A 17,080-nucleotide genomic window follows, 5' to 3' on the forward strand; every position below is an offset into this window, starting at 1 on the left:
TTAGTCAGAAATTAAACCTAAAGTCTTGGCTTAGGACCATGCATTAACCTACTCAGCCCAATGTCCTATACCAGAGATTGGTGGTCTGTGGCCTAGGGACCAAATCTGGCTTATTGTTACATTTATGGTTTATTCTTTCTAACTAAAATTTAATACACTTCATTGGTTATTTTATGGAAATTCTTATTAATGTTCTTCTGAACGTGTATATAGTATAGTAACAACTACTACACTGTTTGCCTAGAGGTTTAAAATTCTAAAGAACTTTTCTGTGAAAAATCAAATTATGTTTGGGTGTTCAGTGTTTATTCGTGTGTGTGTGTGTGTGTGTGTGTGTGTGTGTGTGTGTGTTTAAGTAGTAATCCAAGTATGAATGTATTTGACTAGAATATGCATTCCAAACTGGATTTGAAAATTTACTACAGTGGCACCTGAGTGGCTCAGTCTGTTAATTGTCTGACTCTTGATTTTGCCTAGGCCATGATCTCAGGCTCATGAGATCAAGCCCTGCATTAGTCTCTGCACTCAGCGGGGAGTCTTCTTGAGGTTCTCTCTCTCTCTCTCTCCTTCTCCCTTTGCCCCTCACCCCACTTGCACTTGCTCTCACACTCTTTCTCTAAAATAATTTCTTTTCTTTTAAGCAAAAGAAAATTTGCTACAGTTTTAAGTTTGGATTTTTCTTTACATATTTCAGTACTTAGCTGGCTCCAAGGGAAACTTGGGTTCAGAAGAAATGAGAAAACCTGCCCTAGCATTGGTGATGGGAGCCCTAGAAAGTCCCAACCCCCTCTTGAGATGTGCAGCTGCAGAGGCATGGGCTAGATTAGCCCAAGTGGTTAATGATGGAGCTTTTACTGCTGCATTAGCTCAAGTTAGCTTTGACAAGTAAGTGAATTTCTTATTTAATACTCAAAGACTATGTATTAGTACTGGGTATAGCTTATTGATTTTTTTGGAACTAGTGAAACTTCATTCTGGGAATCAGCTCAGAAAAAAATTAATAAATGTGGATATTTTCAAATGAAGGGTCTGCTCATCTTGAAACATAGAACAATTACTACTTTGGTTTTAGTTTTTGTATAATAAGAAAAAGATATATGAGTAGTATGATTGGCTATGAGTGGAATAGACTCTGGGAGTTCTATAATGTGAAATATAGATCATAGGTAGTAATAACAATCTACTGAAAAGAATAAAAGCTATAGGCTGTTATGATCAGAAAGCACAAACTGTATTTTCATTTTTGCCAGCTCTATTTCAGATAGAAGGTTGTTAATACTACCCTGCCTGCTCAATAGTATGAAGATAAATGAGATAATAAATATGAAAGTAATATGAAAGAGTATAACAACCACAATTAAAAGTTCATGGTTTTATTAGTAATATATGTATATAAAGTTATATTTGTAGTTGTAGTAGTAGTAATAATGCAAGTAGCACTTTGACTTTCCAGTCTGCTGAATATGTATGACTGATTTGGTTAAGAGCATGAATGAAGTCTGGGGGTGCCTACCTGGCTCAGTCTCAGTAGTGCATGTGACTCTTGATTTCAGGGTTGTAAATTCAAGCCCCATGTTGGGTATAGAGATTGTTAATAAGTAAACTTTAAAAAAAAAAAAAAAGAGAGTTTGGGGATCCCTGGGCGGCTCAGCGGTTTAGCACCTGCCTTCAGCCCAGGGCGTGATCCTGGAGTCCCGGGATCGAGTCCCACATCGGGCTCCTGCATGGAGCCTGCTTCTCCCTCTGCCTCTGTATCTGCCTCTCTCTCTGTGTGTGTCTCTCATGAATAAATAAATAAAATCTTTAAAAATAAAAATAAAAATAAATTAAAAAAAGAGAGTTTGAAATCTGTAGTCAGATTACTAACTTGGTTCAAATCCCATTCTTCCACTTAATAGTAGGTTTTTTGTAAGAGTTACTTTGGCTATCACTTTGTTCTCCTCATCTGTAAAAGAACTGATAATAGTATAGAATCTCAATGTGTTGGAAGGATGAAAGAACTAAATGTAAAACACTTCAATTATCATAGAATGCATAAGAAAATTCCTCTAATACTTATTATTCTTACTATATTTAACTTTAAAATCAAAGTTCAAAAAAAAAATAAAATAAAATAAAATCAAAGTTCTTGAGTTGAGACTCTGTATGGAATTAAAGTATCTCAGCAATGTGAGTTTTTAAAATGTAAATGATGCTCTCAAAGTAGATATGGAAGGAACATACCCTAGTATTAAAGAGACTAAATATAACAAACCCACAGCTAACATACTCAGTGGTGAAACGCTAAAAGCTTTTCCTTTAAGATGAGGAAGAAAAAAAAGAAATCCTGCTCTCTCCACTTTTATTCACCTTGTTTTTGGAAATCCTAGCCATGCATTTAGACAAGAAAAAGACCTAAAAGTTATCCATATTGGAAAGGAAGAAGCAAAACTGTCACTGTTTGCAGATGACATGATACAAAACTAGAAAATCCTAAAGACTCCACCAAAAAACTTAGAATTAAATGAATTCAGTAAGGTCAGGATATGAAATTAACATACAGGAATCAATATCTATACATTAATAATAAGCTGTCAGAAAGATTAAGGAAACAATCCCAATTACTGTTGTCAATAAGAATAAAACACCTAAGAATAAATTTAACCAAGGAAGTGAACAACCACACTAAGAATATTAAGACATTGTTGAAAGAAATTGAAGATGACCCATGCTTCACAAGGATGACATACAAATCCATGAAGCGTTCCGTTCCGTATTTTAACTAGCTTAGTCACTCAGGTGCCCCAAAGTGTTCCAAATTTTAATGTACACATGCACACACCATGCTTATGGATTGTAAGATTTAATATTGTTAAGATATCTATACTACCCAGAGCAATCTACAGATTCAGTATAATCCCCATCAAAATACCAAGGACATTTTTCACAATACTAGAACAAAAAAAAAATCCTGAAATTTGGAACCAAAGAACAAAGCTGGAGGAATGCTGTTTTCAGCATTCCTGAAAGTGATAATAATTAAAAGAGTACATTACTAGCACAAAAACAAACACAGATCAGTGTGTTAGAATAGAGAGCCCAGAAATAAACCCACACATATCTAGTCAATTAATTTGGCAAAGGAATCAAGAATAAGGGGGAAAACGGGTTCCTGGCTGGCCTAGTCAGTAGAGCATGCAACTCTTGATCTTGGGGCTCTGAGTTCATGTTCCACTGTGGTCTTAGAGCTTACTTTAAAAACAAAACAATGGGGGACAGACAGTCTGTTTAATAATGGTGTTGGGAAAACAGGATAGGTACATGCAAAAGATTAAAACTGGACCACAAAAATAAATTCAGTGGTGAAAGACTTGAAGCAACATCAGAAACCATAAAACTCCTAGACGAAGACAGGCAGTAAACTCTTTGACATTGGTCCTAGCAATATTTAGTGGGAAAGAGGTCAGGTAATGGCAACAAAAGCTAAAACAAACGGAATTACATCAAACTAAAAAGCTTTTTTGTACAGTGAAGGAAACCATTAACAAAACCAAAAGGCAACCTAAAATGGTGGAAGATATTTGCAAATCATATATTTTATAAAGGGTTAATATCAAAAATATATACAGAACTTATACAACTTAATGTTAAAAACCTGATTTTTAAAAAATGGGCAGAGGACGGAATAGACATTTTTCCTAGGAAGACATATAGATAGCCAACAGGCACTTGAAGAGCTTCTCATCATTAATCATCATGGAAATGCAAAGCAAAACCACAACAAGACATCACCTCACACTTGTCTAATTGACTAGTGTCATAACAAGTATTGAGTAGGATGTGGAGAAAAGGGAACCTTCATACACTATGGGAATATAAATTGGTGCTATTATGGAAAATAGTATGGTGGTTCCTCAAAAAATTAAAAATAGAAATACCATACAACCCAGCAATTCCACTTTTGGATATTTATTCAAAGGAAATGAAAACATTGATTAAAAGAGATATATGAGAGCAGCCCGGGTGGCTCAGCGGTTTAGTGCCGCCTGGGGCGTGATCCTGGAGACCTGGGATCTAGTCCCACATCAGGCACCCTGCACGGAGCCTGCTTCTCCCTCTGCCTGTGTCTCTGCCTCTCTCTCTCTCTCTCTTTCTCTGTGTGTGTGTGTGTGTGTGTGTGTGTGTGTCTCTCATGAATAAATAATAAAAAAAAAAGAAAAATCTTTAAAAAAAAAAAGAGATATATGCACCCATTTGTTCATTGCAGTATTACTTACAATAGCCAAAATATGGAATCAACCTGTGTCTATTAATAAATGAATGGATAAAGAAGATGGTATGTGTAATATTACTCAGCCATAAAAAAAGAAGGAAATCTTGCCATTTGTGACAACATGGATGGACCTAGAAGGAATTAGGCTCAGTGAAATAAGACAGAGAAAGACAAATACCATGTGATTTCACTTACATGTAAAAAGAAATGATAAAAGAAATAAACTGTTGGTTACCAGAGAGGAGGGGAGGGTGCAAAACAGGTGAAGGGAATTAAGAGGTCCAGACTTCCAGTTAGGAAATAAGTCATGGAATGTAATGTATAACATATATGTATAACATATAGAATATAGTCAATAATATTGCAGAAACTTTGTATGGTAACAGTAACTAGACTTATTGTGGGGATCATTTCATAATGTATAAAAATGATGTACACCTGAAACTGATAGGATATTGTGTGTTGATGATACTTCAACTTTTGAAAAGTAACTTAACAATAAACTAATAATGCTTGTCTTACAAATTTAATGTATCTCTGAAAAAACATTGGAATTATTCATACTTAATAATGTAAAAATATTTTTATTTAAAATAAAAATTTTATTTTATTTTAAATAAAAATGTTTTTCTTCTCAAGGTACCTTTCAGGTCATTCCAGAATTTTTTTTTTTTTTATCAGTTAACAGAAAATATATTTTTGAATTTTGCAGCTATCCATATATTTTGCCTATGTGACAGTGTACATGCATTAGTTTTGTTCAGTGATTATTATTTATTTCCATAATTATAGACTGAAATCAGCAAGGGATGTGGTTACCAGAACAGGATACTCATTGGCTTTGGGATCTCTACATAGATATTTAGGAGGAATAAGTTCTTCTCAACATTTGAGTTCTTGTGTTGGAATCCTTTATACTTTGTCTCAGGACAGTACTTCTCCTGATGTGCAGGTAAATACCCCATGTGATACCTTCTTGAAGTTCATGATTTGAATATAATGCAGGTTGTTTTTATATGCCATTAGTAATTTGTAAATAATCCCCCCTCAACAAATATCCAGACCATTGTTAACTTTGACTAGTTTTTGAAATTCAAATCTCAGTGTCTTTGCACTCAGAATTTCCAAAATCAAAATCAGTATCTTTTTCTGAAAATGAATCTTCCTTCCATCTTAATAACATTTACTATTTTGGAGAACTTGATAGGTACCAAGCATTGTTTTATATTCTTCAAAAACATTAACATACTTAAACCTCATAGTAATCCCCTTATACAAAAAGAAAACGAGCTTACAGAAGCTAAGTAACTTGCTCACAGCTGAAAGCTAATAAATCATGGAATCAGTTCACAAACACAAGTCATGAACTCTGAACCCGTGTTCTTAACTACTTTACCATATTATTGTACATATCTTACTCATTTCTGTTAAAAATCACCATTCTCTTGAGGTCTTAATAAATTTTGAATAATTGTCATTCCTCCTGTTCTTTTACTCCCCTTATCTCTGCCTCCCTTATGTGTTCCTAATTACTATAGTAGTTTTAGATTCTTTTCAACTCTCCCTAGATGTGAAAACACATTGTTTTCCTGAAAGACTTTCATCTTGCCCCTTCCCTACCAAAAATCTGGGGAAACTGCTTATTGCTTCCTAAATCACCTTCTCATTCAAATCTGACCCAGGAACCTTGTCTATTATTACCCCAAAATACTGGCTTCTCTTATAGATGATCTGCCTATTTTCTTTTTCTCTTTTTTTTTTTTTTCTTTAAGATTTTATTTATTTATTTGACAGAGCACAAGCAGAGGGAGTAGCAGGCAGGAGAGGGAAAAAACAGGCTCCCTGTGGAGCAGAGAGCCCGATGCAGGCCTCCATCTCAGGACACTGGGATCATGACCTGAGCCAAAGGCAGACAATTAACTGAGCCACCCAGCCACTTCTGATCTGCCTGTTTTCATCCTATACAGGCCTTTCTCATATCTGCACTTATATTTTTCCTATTACTCTTTTCCCTTCCTATTCCTCTCTGATAATCCAAAATTTTTAGTGTTCTTTCTGAGATGTAGTTTAACCACCTTCTCTTCAAATTTCAACATCCCTAATCCACAGTTAGCTTTCATTCTTTGAATTACCATATTACTAATAGTCTCCTCATCATCATCTAGTAGTTGACTGAGTTAACTTAAGGTGTTCCATTCTTTCATTTTCCTTTATTGTAGTACTTTTTGCTTCCATTTATTATATTTCTCTTCTTCCCTTTCAAGAAGTCTGTTGTGAATGCACATATGTTTATATTAAATACCTTTTTATCGATTAAGTGCTTTTAGTGGCTCCCAGTGTCATCACATCTGACTCTTCTTGATTACTGCTATCTCTTACTTAACACTTTATTTTTGTAGCATTTAAAGTAGTGTAAGCTTTCGGGGATCCCCGAGTGGCTCAGCGGTTTAGCGCCTGCCTTCAGCCCAGGGCGTGATCCTGGAGTCCCGGGATGGAGTCCCACATCAGGCTCCCTGCTCCCTGCTTCTCCCTCTGCCTGCCTGTGTGTGTGTGTGTGTGTGTGTGTGTGTGTGTGTGTGTGTTTTGCTCTCCCCGCCCCCGCTCTATGTGTCTCTCATGAATAAATAAATTAAAAATCTTTACAGTACTGTAAACTTTCTTATGCATTCATTGGCAAGAGGGGTAAAACTTTTTCAGTTTCCTAAAGGGAGAACTTTTTATGTGCTTCAAACATACATAGAAATAAAGTATACTGTAAGGAACCTATTATACCCATCATCTGACTACATTAATTATCAGCATATGGTCAGTCTTGTTTCATTCATTCATTCATTCATTGATTTATTGGTAGCTTAAACAACAGAAATTTATTTTCTCATGGTTCTGGAGGCTAGAAGATCAAAGTGACAGCCAGTTTGGTTTCTTCTTAGTCCTCTTTCCTTGGCTTGGAGGTGGTCACCTTCTCATCATGTCTTCACATGGTCTTTCCTCTGTGCATGTGCATCTCTAGTGTCATTCTATCCAAACTTTCTGTTAGGATATCAGTCACATTGGGTTAAGGCCCACTGTAATAGCCTCATTTTAACTTCTTTAAAGGCCCTGTCTCTGAAGACAGCCTCATCCTGAGGTTCGTTCATGTATACCAGAGTTGACAAACACATTCTATTAAGAGCCGCTTAGTAAATTGTGTACACTTACATGTCATATAGTCTCTGTTAGCTGCACAATTCTGCCATTGTAGTAACGCAGCCATAAATACGTAAATAAATGAGCATGACTGTGTTTCAGTAAAGCTTTTTATTTATAAAAACATGTAGCAGGTCAGATATGGCTGAAAGGCATTTCATTTAATATATAAACATTTATATATACTTATTTATACACATATTCATTTTTATATGTTTATGAAAGTACACTTAAGTGTGTATCTTTGTGAATAGAGTATACAGACTAAACATACCATGTAACCAGCACCTAGATCAAGAAATAGAACATTACCAGTACCCCAAATGCTCTCCTCATGTTCTCTTCTAGTTACTACCTGCCCCACCAATGATAACCACTATCCTAATTTGCAGTATAATGTATTAATTTTGCCTGCTTTTATTCTTTATATCAATGGAATCCTGTGGTATATGTTCAAGAGATTTGTCCATATTACTGCATGTAATTTTAGGTTTTGTTGAATCATTTTTTTATTTACTAACTTATTTTGAATTTTTTAAAAACTGGAATTTTTGTTCTCCACATAGATTAAACAATAAATAATTTTCAGCAAACTAGATTCAGTTCAAGCTATTAGCTAAAGAATCAAACATAGTCTTGGAATTCTTAGTGCTGAGATTTAAGTTTACCATTCTATATTAGATGATTGTCTTTGATTGTTTTTTAATGGATATTAGATGAGAAATTTTTTCCTAAACTTATGTTCTCTATTTCTTTCCAAGTTAGTTATAGCACACAAATAACTTTACTTTGCCACTACTTTATCACTTGCTTCACCAAAGAACAATTCATTGTGTTTTATGTTTCTTTTTTTTTTTTTTTTTTTTTTTGTGTGTGTGTGTGTGTGTTTTATGTTTCTTAATGCTGCTGTAGCATTTTAAATTGTTTTTCTCTGTCTTCACAGACCTGGGCACTACATTCGCTATCATTGATAATTGATTCTGCTGGCCCCCTCTATCATATGCATGTGGAACCCACCCTTTCTCTTATTATAATGTTATTGTTAAATGTGCCTCCTACTCATGCTGAAGTACACCAGAGTCTTGGTCGCTGTTTGAATGCCCTCATTACTACATTGGGTCCAGAGCTACAGGGTATGCATAGCTTATTTTATGATGTTTTACAGTAAAAAAATGCATAAAAGATCAATTCATTTCTTATTACTCAAATACTTCTCAGTGACGTGAAGTTTAGCAGAGTGTTCTATGCAAATACATGGGCAGAATGTTGGGAGTCATCTTGGGAAGAAGACTTTGACTCCTACATGTTGACATAATAAAAAATAACACAGAAATGAGAAAACTTAATATAAGCTACACAACTACTTAATTGGGTGAAAATCTTTGTCTTTGGTTTCCTTCTCTACCAAATGAGGGAAAAGTTGAAAAGTCTTTGTGATTGACATATAGTAGGTGATCATGTATTTTGTGAAATGCCATTCAGTGTGATTTCTCTTACCTTGAAAAGACAGAGTGCCATATTTAGAAAGATTAGATGTGTTTTTTAAATGCTTCCCTTGACAATTAAGGTGATAGACATTAAGTGGAATAGTTTAAGAACTCATCTCTTCTAAAAAATAAGTCCCCAAACTCAAATAATCTGATTTGTTCAAATATAAAGTATATGATTTTAATATTGGAAAGCAACTCAACTGATTTAAGCAGGGTGCTTAATTCATTAGCCACTTCTAATTCTGCTTTTCATGAAAATTTGATATAACCTACAGGTAGTCCTTCCTATGTTCTTGTTCGCCTAATGATTTATGTTGACGTAAATTTATTAGAGTAAGAATAACAATATAACTAAAAAATCTGTCATCTGGATTATCCCTGCATTTGTAGAAGAAATTTACTTCACAGATCCTTAAGTTTAAAATTGGTAAAAAACAAACCTAGTAATACATGTTTAAAGAGGAATGATTTCATAGACAAATTATTCAAAGCTCTCTGCTTTCATTTTAGGTAATAGTACTTCCATTTCCACCTTAAGGACTTCCTGTCTTTTGGGTTGTGCAGTGATGCAAGATAACCCAGACTGCCTTGTTCAAGCTCAGGCCATCTCTTGCCTTCAGCAGCTTCATATGTTTGCACCAAGACATGTCAACCTGTCCAGCTTGGTCAGCTGCCTCTGTGTGAGTATAAATTTATTAGTAAGTCCTTAGATTTTTTTCATTGGAAACTTAGGTTCATTTTAATTATTCTCTAGTCTGTGTATAATAGCTATTTTCTCTCAATTCTAGTCTTTTTTAGGGAGTAGGGCCAACTTTCATATAATCGCATTGTAAATCTCTCATATAGTAATTCATTTTTCTCTTAATGTTGAACCTAACATTTGGGATATTTATTCATTAGTCAGTAAACATATCAGGTGCTTAATTGTCCTGGATACTGTTTAAATGCCACAGCACATGGAAAAATTTATGTTGTGTCTTTTTTTTTCCTTCCGTTATTCCACATAATTACATAAAAAGTTCTGTCCACCCTAGATGGGCAGAACATTTTTCTTTAATATTCTAGTTGGCATAAGGCATCAGTGTCTGGGTTTTAATAATATGTTTAATATGCTAAAAGTTCTGGTAAAGTGGTTTATAATCGTCAGTAGTTTTAAGATTTACCTTGAGAATCACCAATTTCTGTGTGACTTGTTTCAAAAATAGAGTTACATTTGGAATGAAAACTTGACACCATTGCTTTTACTTCTCCTAGAATGTCCACAGCACATTCCCATTAGTAACATGCCAGTGGAGCATCATTACTTTAGACAGACTTTTTGTTTAAAAGCTTGAGGTAGGATATGCAGCATTTCACCTTGAAAGAACCTCAGACGTCTTTCAAACCAACTTCCCCAATAAAAGAAGAAACCAAGGACCAAAAAATCAAATAATTTGCCCAAGTTAACATACCTAGGTGTAGTGGTAGCTCTAGTCTAGAATCCAGGTTTCTATACTCCTTGTTCAGTTCCCATTTCTTTATTTCATACTGACTTTATGGTTATGGTTACCTCTTAATTCTACCACCTCCTGGCTTCGTGGAAGTCCCATAACCTCTTCCAGCCTTAGCTACCTTGTCTATAAAACACAAGGATTACACAAGATGCCACCTATAAAGGCACATGTCTCAAGCACTTAATAACCATATATGTTATTTTCTTAACATATAATTTATACTTTATATTAATCTTCATTGTGATTTTCACAGGCAAGATTATGTAAGACTCTTTAAAGGAGGATGTGACTGACTTCTGATAGAAACTTGGTTGCTGTCTGGGTTAAACATGTAGTAGAGAAAATAGCACTAACTGGAAAAAAGGATTTTACTTTTACCACTCAATGAATTTTCCCTAGGACTATTACTTTGTATTCTAGGAGCCATCACTAAAACCAATCATTGAAAAATAGTCACTCCTTTGCAAATTGATCAAACTTTCACTCTCCATTTTACTGCCATTTTTTTTCTAGAATTATAGTAGAAACTTTGTTAGTAGCCTTTTGAAATTTGTTTAATTGATACATGAATTCATCTACCAAGTTTATTGAAAAATAGCAAAACTTACTACTAATTCTTGATGAATTGGATCTGACCAAGTTTGTTACTTTTTTCCCCCAGACTGAGAAAGTTTACATATAAAGAATAATAGAGACTACTATCAGATTTTTCTTTTAGGAATATTCAAAATAGTTGAGAAAATCAGAATTAACAATTAACAAATCTTATTCATGTTACTCATAATATTTAAGCTATAAAATAATTTTTCTTATACAGAAATCATTTAAAAGTTGCTATCACTGTAGTTTGTTAATTTTATTAATTTTTAGTAAGCTTTTATTCTGAATTTATTTGATTGAATTTATTATATTTTAGAGTATTCCCTGTAGTAAGAAAATTGCTTTTGCTTTTCTGTTTAACAACTTTATGATCAGATTTTCTTTTGTACAGAGAACTTAATTATTTAGCATGAAATGTTTTCATATTAATTGAAACTCCTTGAATATTCAGAATACATGTCATTAGGAAAGAATCTTACTGGAAAGAGTTTTCTTCTAACTGCATGCTGTTTAACTTCCATTCTGAACTTGGTCTTAGCTATACTAGTAATTCTGAGTACTCTTAGTTTTAAAAATTGGCTTCCAAGAATAAAAAATCCATAATTAACTTGTGATGAGGTAAATCATTAACTTTGTCCCTTGCTGTACTCCTGCTCATGTGAATGCAATCCAGATCACTCCTTTAATACTCATGTCTCCTTGATCTGGCTTTGTTATTGAGGTTTAATGAGAGATTCCAAAGGAAAACCTAATTACACAAATGTACATTTTTAAGTTATTGTATATTTTATATCTTTACATCTTGAGTTGACTATTTCCAAGATCTTAGCTCAACTCATATTTTAAAGTTGGAAAATGAAGTAATTGTGGCATATTTTTAAAGCTGAAGCTAAGCCAATTTGAATGATAGCTCTATGAACATTTATATTTTAATGCTTAGCTGACTGTTGTCAAAGTCATCCTAGTATTTATCTTTTGGTTTTGTCATGACCAGTCTGTCATTTGTTTTTGTGCAGGAGATCTTGTTGGATAATTCTGTGTTGGTAGGTCCCTGACCCTCAATTCCTAACTTTTTTTGAGGTTTGCAGTGCTGTTTCTTTGTGTCGTTTTTTTGGTTGTAGATGTTCTTGTTTTCCCCTGCATCTCTTTGTTTAAGCTAACCATTAATGCAAAGTCCAGTATGTGTAGCATGTTACATGGTGTTTATTTAATACCACTGTAAACATATCCTCCCTAACCTTCTCCAGCTGGTGCACTCAGTCCTTGCACTTAATTTTGCATCATTTTGATTTACATATTCATTTCAGAAAGGAATTGTAATTATGGTTTGACTTTATTTCTACATTTTGCCTGCTCGGTTTGTTTGCCTTAACTCACTCTATTCCTCTTCCCAATATACAATGCTGGAGAATGACATGGAGATATTAAATGTTCCATTTTGCTTTGTGTGATCGCCTTTAATCTTTTTTCTTCCAAACAAGTAAAGAGTACTTTTAAGCATGCTTTCTCTAAGAGTGTTTGACCAGCCTGAATAAATGCCGCACCTGCCTTGTATTATATGCTTGTACAACTCCAATGAAAATAATTAGTAGATTCATTAACTTTTCTTTAAAATTGCCTTGTAGAATGCTTTTTTGTCATTGTTGTAAAATACAGCTGTAATCTTGGGCATGAGTAAACTTAATTTTTTTACATTTTAACTCTTCCGTTACTCTACATACTAGTTTCTAACAATGGTTCTTTAACATGATTGGAATGACATTAACTTGTGAATGGCATTCCTCTTTCCACTTTTGAGTTCATGATATGACTTGAGGATATAATAGAATATATTTATAAAGCAGTTCTCATTGATATGTTTCACTGCTGATACATTCACACATCTTTTCTGTCTTTTGGCTTCTGATAAAATTTAGGGTTTCACTGTCTTTGCATATATTTCTTATGTATCAGAAACCAGCTGTCACTACCTGCTCTTTTTCTCAGAATTTATCCTCTGTTCTTTTCAACAAACTCACCTACTTTAGTCCTGTTTTTCTCACATACACCAGATCTAAATAAAGATCACTATAAGAATTAGGCTATTACTTCTCAAATTTTGTTTGGAAAATCAGTAATGTAAAACACATATTCATTGTCATAAACCACCCTAAACTGCTCTTTACTTCCATAGTTAGAAAAAAATAAATTTCAGAAACCTATACTTTATTTTATTTATGAATCACTGAGTAAGAATTTGTATCCAGAAAACGTTGACTTGTTTTAATTGTTCATTTAAGGTATATCATAATCCTATCATTTACCTTTAGGAGATACAGCCTCAGTAGATACATTGTTCAGATACTTCTCAGTAAAAAGAATATGTATTGAGTGTGTCAGCAAAAATATTCTTAGATTTGTACAAGTCTATGTACATATATGTGTATCTCTAGAGAGTGTTTTTGATGAATATGTTTTCTGAGTAAAACTCTTTTCTGCCGTTACTTGAAAATGCATTTACTTACTCTGTATGACATCTGAATAAAATACTATTGATAAAGACTGTTAATAATAGTTAATAATAACTAACATTTATTGACACTCACTACTTGCCAGGTACTGTGCTAAGCCCTTTTGCATGTTTCTTTGTGTTAATTTTGCAACAGCTCAGTGAGATGGGGTAGTGTTATTTCCATTTTACAAATAAGAATAACTAAGGCACAGAGAGATTAAATAATTTGCCCAAGGTCACAAAGCTAGTAAGTGGTAGATCTAGGATTCAAACTGAGGCAGTTTGACTCCAGAGCCTCCCTTTTAACCAATATGCTATATTGCTTATATGGATCTGTATAAATTTCTACTTAGAAAATGTAAAACAGGGATCCCTGGGTGGCGCAGCGGTTTGGCGCCTGCCTTTGGCCCAGGGCGCGATCCTGGAGACCCGGGATCGAATCCCACGTCGGGCTCCCGGTGCATGGAGCCTGCTTCTCCCTCTGCCTATGTCTCTGCCTCTCTCTCTCTCTCACTGTGTGCCTATCATAAATAAATAAAATTAATAAAAAAAAAAAATTTAAAAAAAAAAAAAAAAAAAAAGAAAATGTAAAACATTATAAGGTTGCATGAAGTGCAAACATATGAGCTACAAATAAATTCTCAATTGTATTTTCTCTCAAAACTATTTTTGTTCATTAAATTTTGTGTCTTCTAACACTCAAGAGGCTTCTGTTTGGATTTATTTATGAATATTGCATAATCAAGTACATGTGCATGTACTTAAGCTATGTCTAGGTTATAATAAAAAATACGTACTAGAATAGTTTGAAGAAGTTTCTGTGTATTTAATAAACTGCATCTAGTACAGTGATGGGCTGGATAGAATTAGGAGGGATCCATCCAGTGAATGTCTGTTAGACTTACTGTGAATGCCGCCAAGAATTTCAGCTCTTTCATTTCCCAAATGGTATTTTTCAGGTGAATCTTTGTAGTCCCTATTTGTTACTGAGAAGAGCAGTACTGGCCTGTTTACGTCAACTTGTACAGAGAGAAGCAGCTGAAGTTTCGGAACATGCTGTTTTGCTTGCTAAAGACAACAGAGAAGAGTTGACTTCTGGTAAGACTTTTTCATCAGCATTATCTCCAGCTCAAATGACTGTTTTAATTTTAAATCTTCCATATAAACATGAGTTTTTAAAATGAAATTTAAAACTTAATATATAATGTCTTAAACCTAGTTGCTAACAATCACTGTCATTTTAGCAAGTGATGTTACTGGTTTAGAGCAATGGTTTTCAACTTAGGCCCCCAGACCAGCAATATCCACCTCACTGAGGAATTGTTAGAAATGCAAATTATTGGACCCCATCACAAGTCTGCTTAACCAAAAATCTAGGAGTGGAAAGCAGCAATCTTTTACCTAGGTTTTATAATCCCTGTTAATGTATATTGAAATTTGAGAGCCTCTCAGATTTTAGAACAAGTTTTTTCACAACAATCAATTAAAGTTGGATTCTTTAAGTAGTTTGCCATATGTACCTTTCGTCCTCTGAAATCTAATTTAATAAAATTTATCATAGATGAATCTTCTTCGGGTTAGAGAGTTTTTTATCTTCTTTATTTTATACCTCTTTATTTTAGAGCTGAATTAAAGGATTTCTTAGCCATTTGTTTTAAGTATGTATATCTTTATTTTAAAATTATGTAAGTAGGGACGCCTGGGTGGCTCAGTGGTTGAGCATCTGCCTTCAGCTCAGGTCATGATCCCGGAGTCCTGGAATTGAGTCCCGCATCAGGCTTCCCATGGGGAGCCTTCCCTCTGTCCATGTCTCTGCCTCTCTCTGTGTCTCTCATTAATAAATAAAATCTTTTAAAAAAATAAAATTATGCGAGTAACCCAAATATGCATCACAAATTCAAACAACCTACAAAAATAGTAATGGTAATTAATATCTTACTCTTTTATGTATATAGTTTCCAAAGTGCCGTCACATGTTTAGAAGTCTCAGGCTTCACAAAGCTTTCCAGTATCTAAAGCTCTCAGATCGATGTGTTTTACTGTCAACTTGTGCTCCTTAAATTAGTTGTTATTATATTAAAACTTAGTAACTCTGACTTGAGTTAATCAGCATTGCTTAACTAGTATAGAGGTCATCAAACAGGTTGCAACACTCATGAAAACGATGACTTACCTTAACCAGAGAAATTTTAATCTTCTAACCATGTCAGACATTATGCCTAAGTAATTTTCAGTTTATATTCACCACTTAAATTATCTACATCTTTTGCTTTGGCTTTCATTGTGTAAACATGCTGATATATGTTCCTAGAATTCTTGAATTAGCTCTATGAGTAAAATACAGTTAAGAACTCATGCAGTTTTCCTCATTAGTATAGTGGTGAGTATCCCTGCCTGTCACATGGGAGACCGGGGTTCGATTCCCCAACGGGGACGCTGAAGGCTTTTTTTGGGCAGCTGGGGTGGCTCAGCAGTTTAGCGCTGCCTTCAGCCCAGGGCCTGGTCCTGGACACCCGGGATTGAGTCCCACATCGGGCTCCCTGCATGGAGCCTGCTTCTCCCTCTGCCTGTGTCTGTTCCTCTCTCTCTCTCTCTCTGTCTCTCATGAATAAATAAAATCCTTTTTAAAAAAAAGATAATTTCTCTTTCAAAATAGTGTAATAGTAGCATAATATTTAGAATCTAGATGCTTTCATAAATGCTAAATAAGTTAAATTTTCAAGAGAAAATTTATTTGCTCTTTTGGCACTTTCAGAATTAGAGGAAGTAGATGCTAAACCAAGGCTTATGTTTCTCCTTTGAGGTGCTTCATTACTTTGCAATGAGAATATTTGCATGTAATATTTTAATAGCTTTTGAATATGTGTGCTTCTCATATGGCAGTTTTGTTTTCTGTATTACTTAGATCATCGATTTTCTTCTTGTCAGATGCTAACATCAGAGAAGTGGGCCTTGAAGGGGCGTTGTTGATCTTACTAGATAAAGAAACAGACCAGAAGTTATGCCATGATATCAAAGAGACTTTAAATCATATGCTTACATCTATGGCAGTGGATAAGCTCTCCTTCTGGTTAAAGCTTTGTAAAGATGTACTTGCTGCATCAGCTGGTAAGTATTGATGGTTACCGTTTGGAATAAAATTGAAAATGAAAATAATATATAAAATTATTTGCTGGTGACAATTCATCAATTTTGTCTGAGTATTTGGACTGTAATTGCTTTTGCTTTTTTCAAATGAAGATTCTAGTGTTTAGGGATGCCTAAGTGGCTCAGTGGTTGAGCCCACATCGGGCTCCTTGCATGGAGCCTGCTTCTCCTCCCTCTGTCTGTGTCTCTGCCTCTCTTTCTGTGTCTCTCATGAATAAGTAAATAAAATCTTTAAAAAAAAAAAAAAAAAAAGAAGGATTCTACTGTTCACATCTAACAATTATGTCTGTGGGTTTTTTTATTCTTCTGATTATCTTTATGACTTCCTTGTATAAAACAAGCTAAAAGTGCAAAAGTGATGACATGACTTAGAGAAGCCGCATCATTTGTTTTCATACATAATATTTGAGAGATCGCATCA

General features: G+C 34.4%; 1 protein-coding gene and 1 long non-coding RNA gene across 9 annotated transcripts in view; one reads left to right on the forward strand and one right to left on the reverse strand.

The window, feature by feature from the left end:
• The window catches only part of HEATR5A (HEAT repeat containing 5A), a 111,126-nt gene that overhangs the window by 56,152 nt on the left and 37,894 nt on the right, over positions 1-17,080 (forward strand). For 6 of the 8 annotated variants that reach the window (XM_041758566.1, XM_041758570.1, XM_041758574.1 and 3 more), the window contains exons 18-24: positions 695-885; positions 5,045-5,204; positions 8,382-8,571; positions 9,439-9,608; positions 12,038-12,064; positions 14,472-14,610; positions 16,441-16,620. In XM_041758566.1, coding sequence (XP_041614500.1) covers positions 695-885; positions 5,045-5,204; positions 8,382-8,571; positions 9,439-9,608; positions 12,038-12,064; positions 14,472-14,610; positions 16,441-16,620 — 1,057 coding nt within the window. The remainder of the gene's footprint in view (positions 1-694; positions 886-5,044; positions 5,205-8,381; positions 8,572-9,438; positions 9,609-12,037; positions 12,065-14,471; positions 14,611-16,440; positions 16,621-17,080) is intronic. The other 2 variants (XM_041758572.1, XM_041758573.1) reach the window with 1 other exon arrangement.
• LOC121493055 overlaps positions 1-17,080 on the reverse strand; it is a 70,896-nt gene that overhangs the window by 17,298 nt on the left and 36,518 nt on the right. The window lies entirely within an intron of this gene.

This window comes from Vulpes lagopus, chromosome 6 (assembly GCF_018345385.1).
Source record: "Vulpes lagopus strain Blue_001 chromosome 6, ASM1834538v1, whole genome shotgun sequence".
NCBI classification, from domain to species: Eukaryota; Metazoa; Chordata; class Mammalia; order Carnivora; family Canidae; genus Vulpes; species Vulpes lagopus.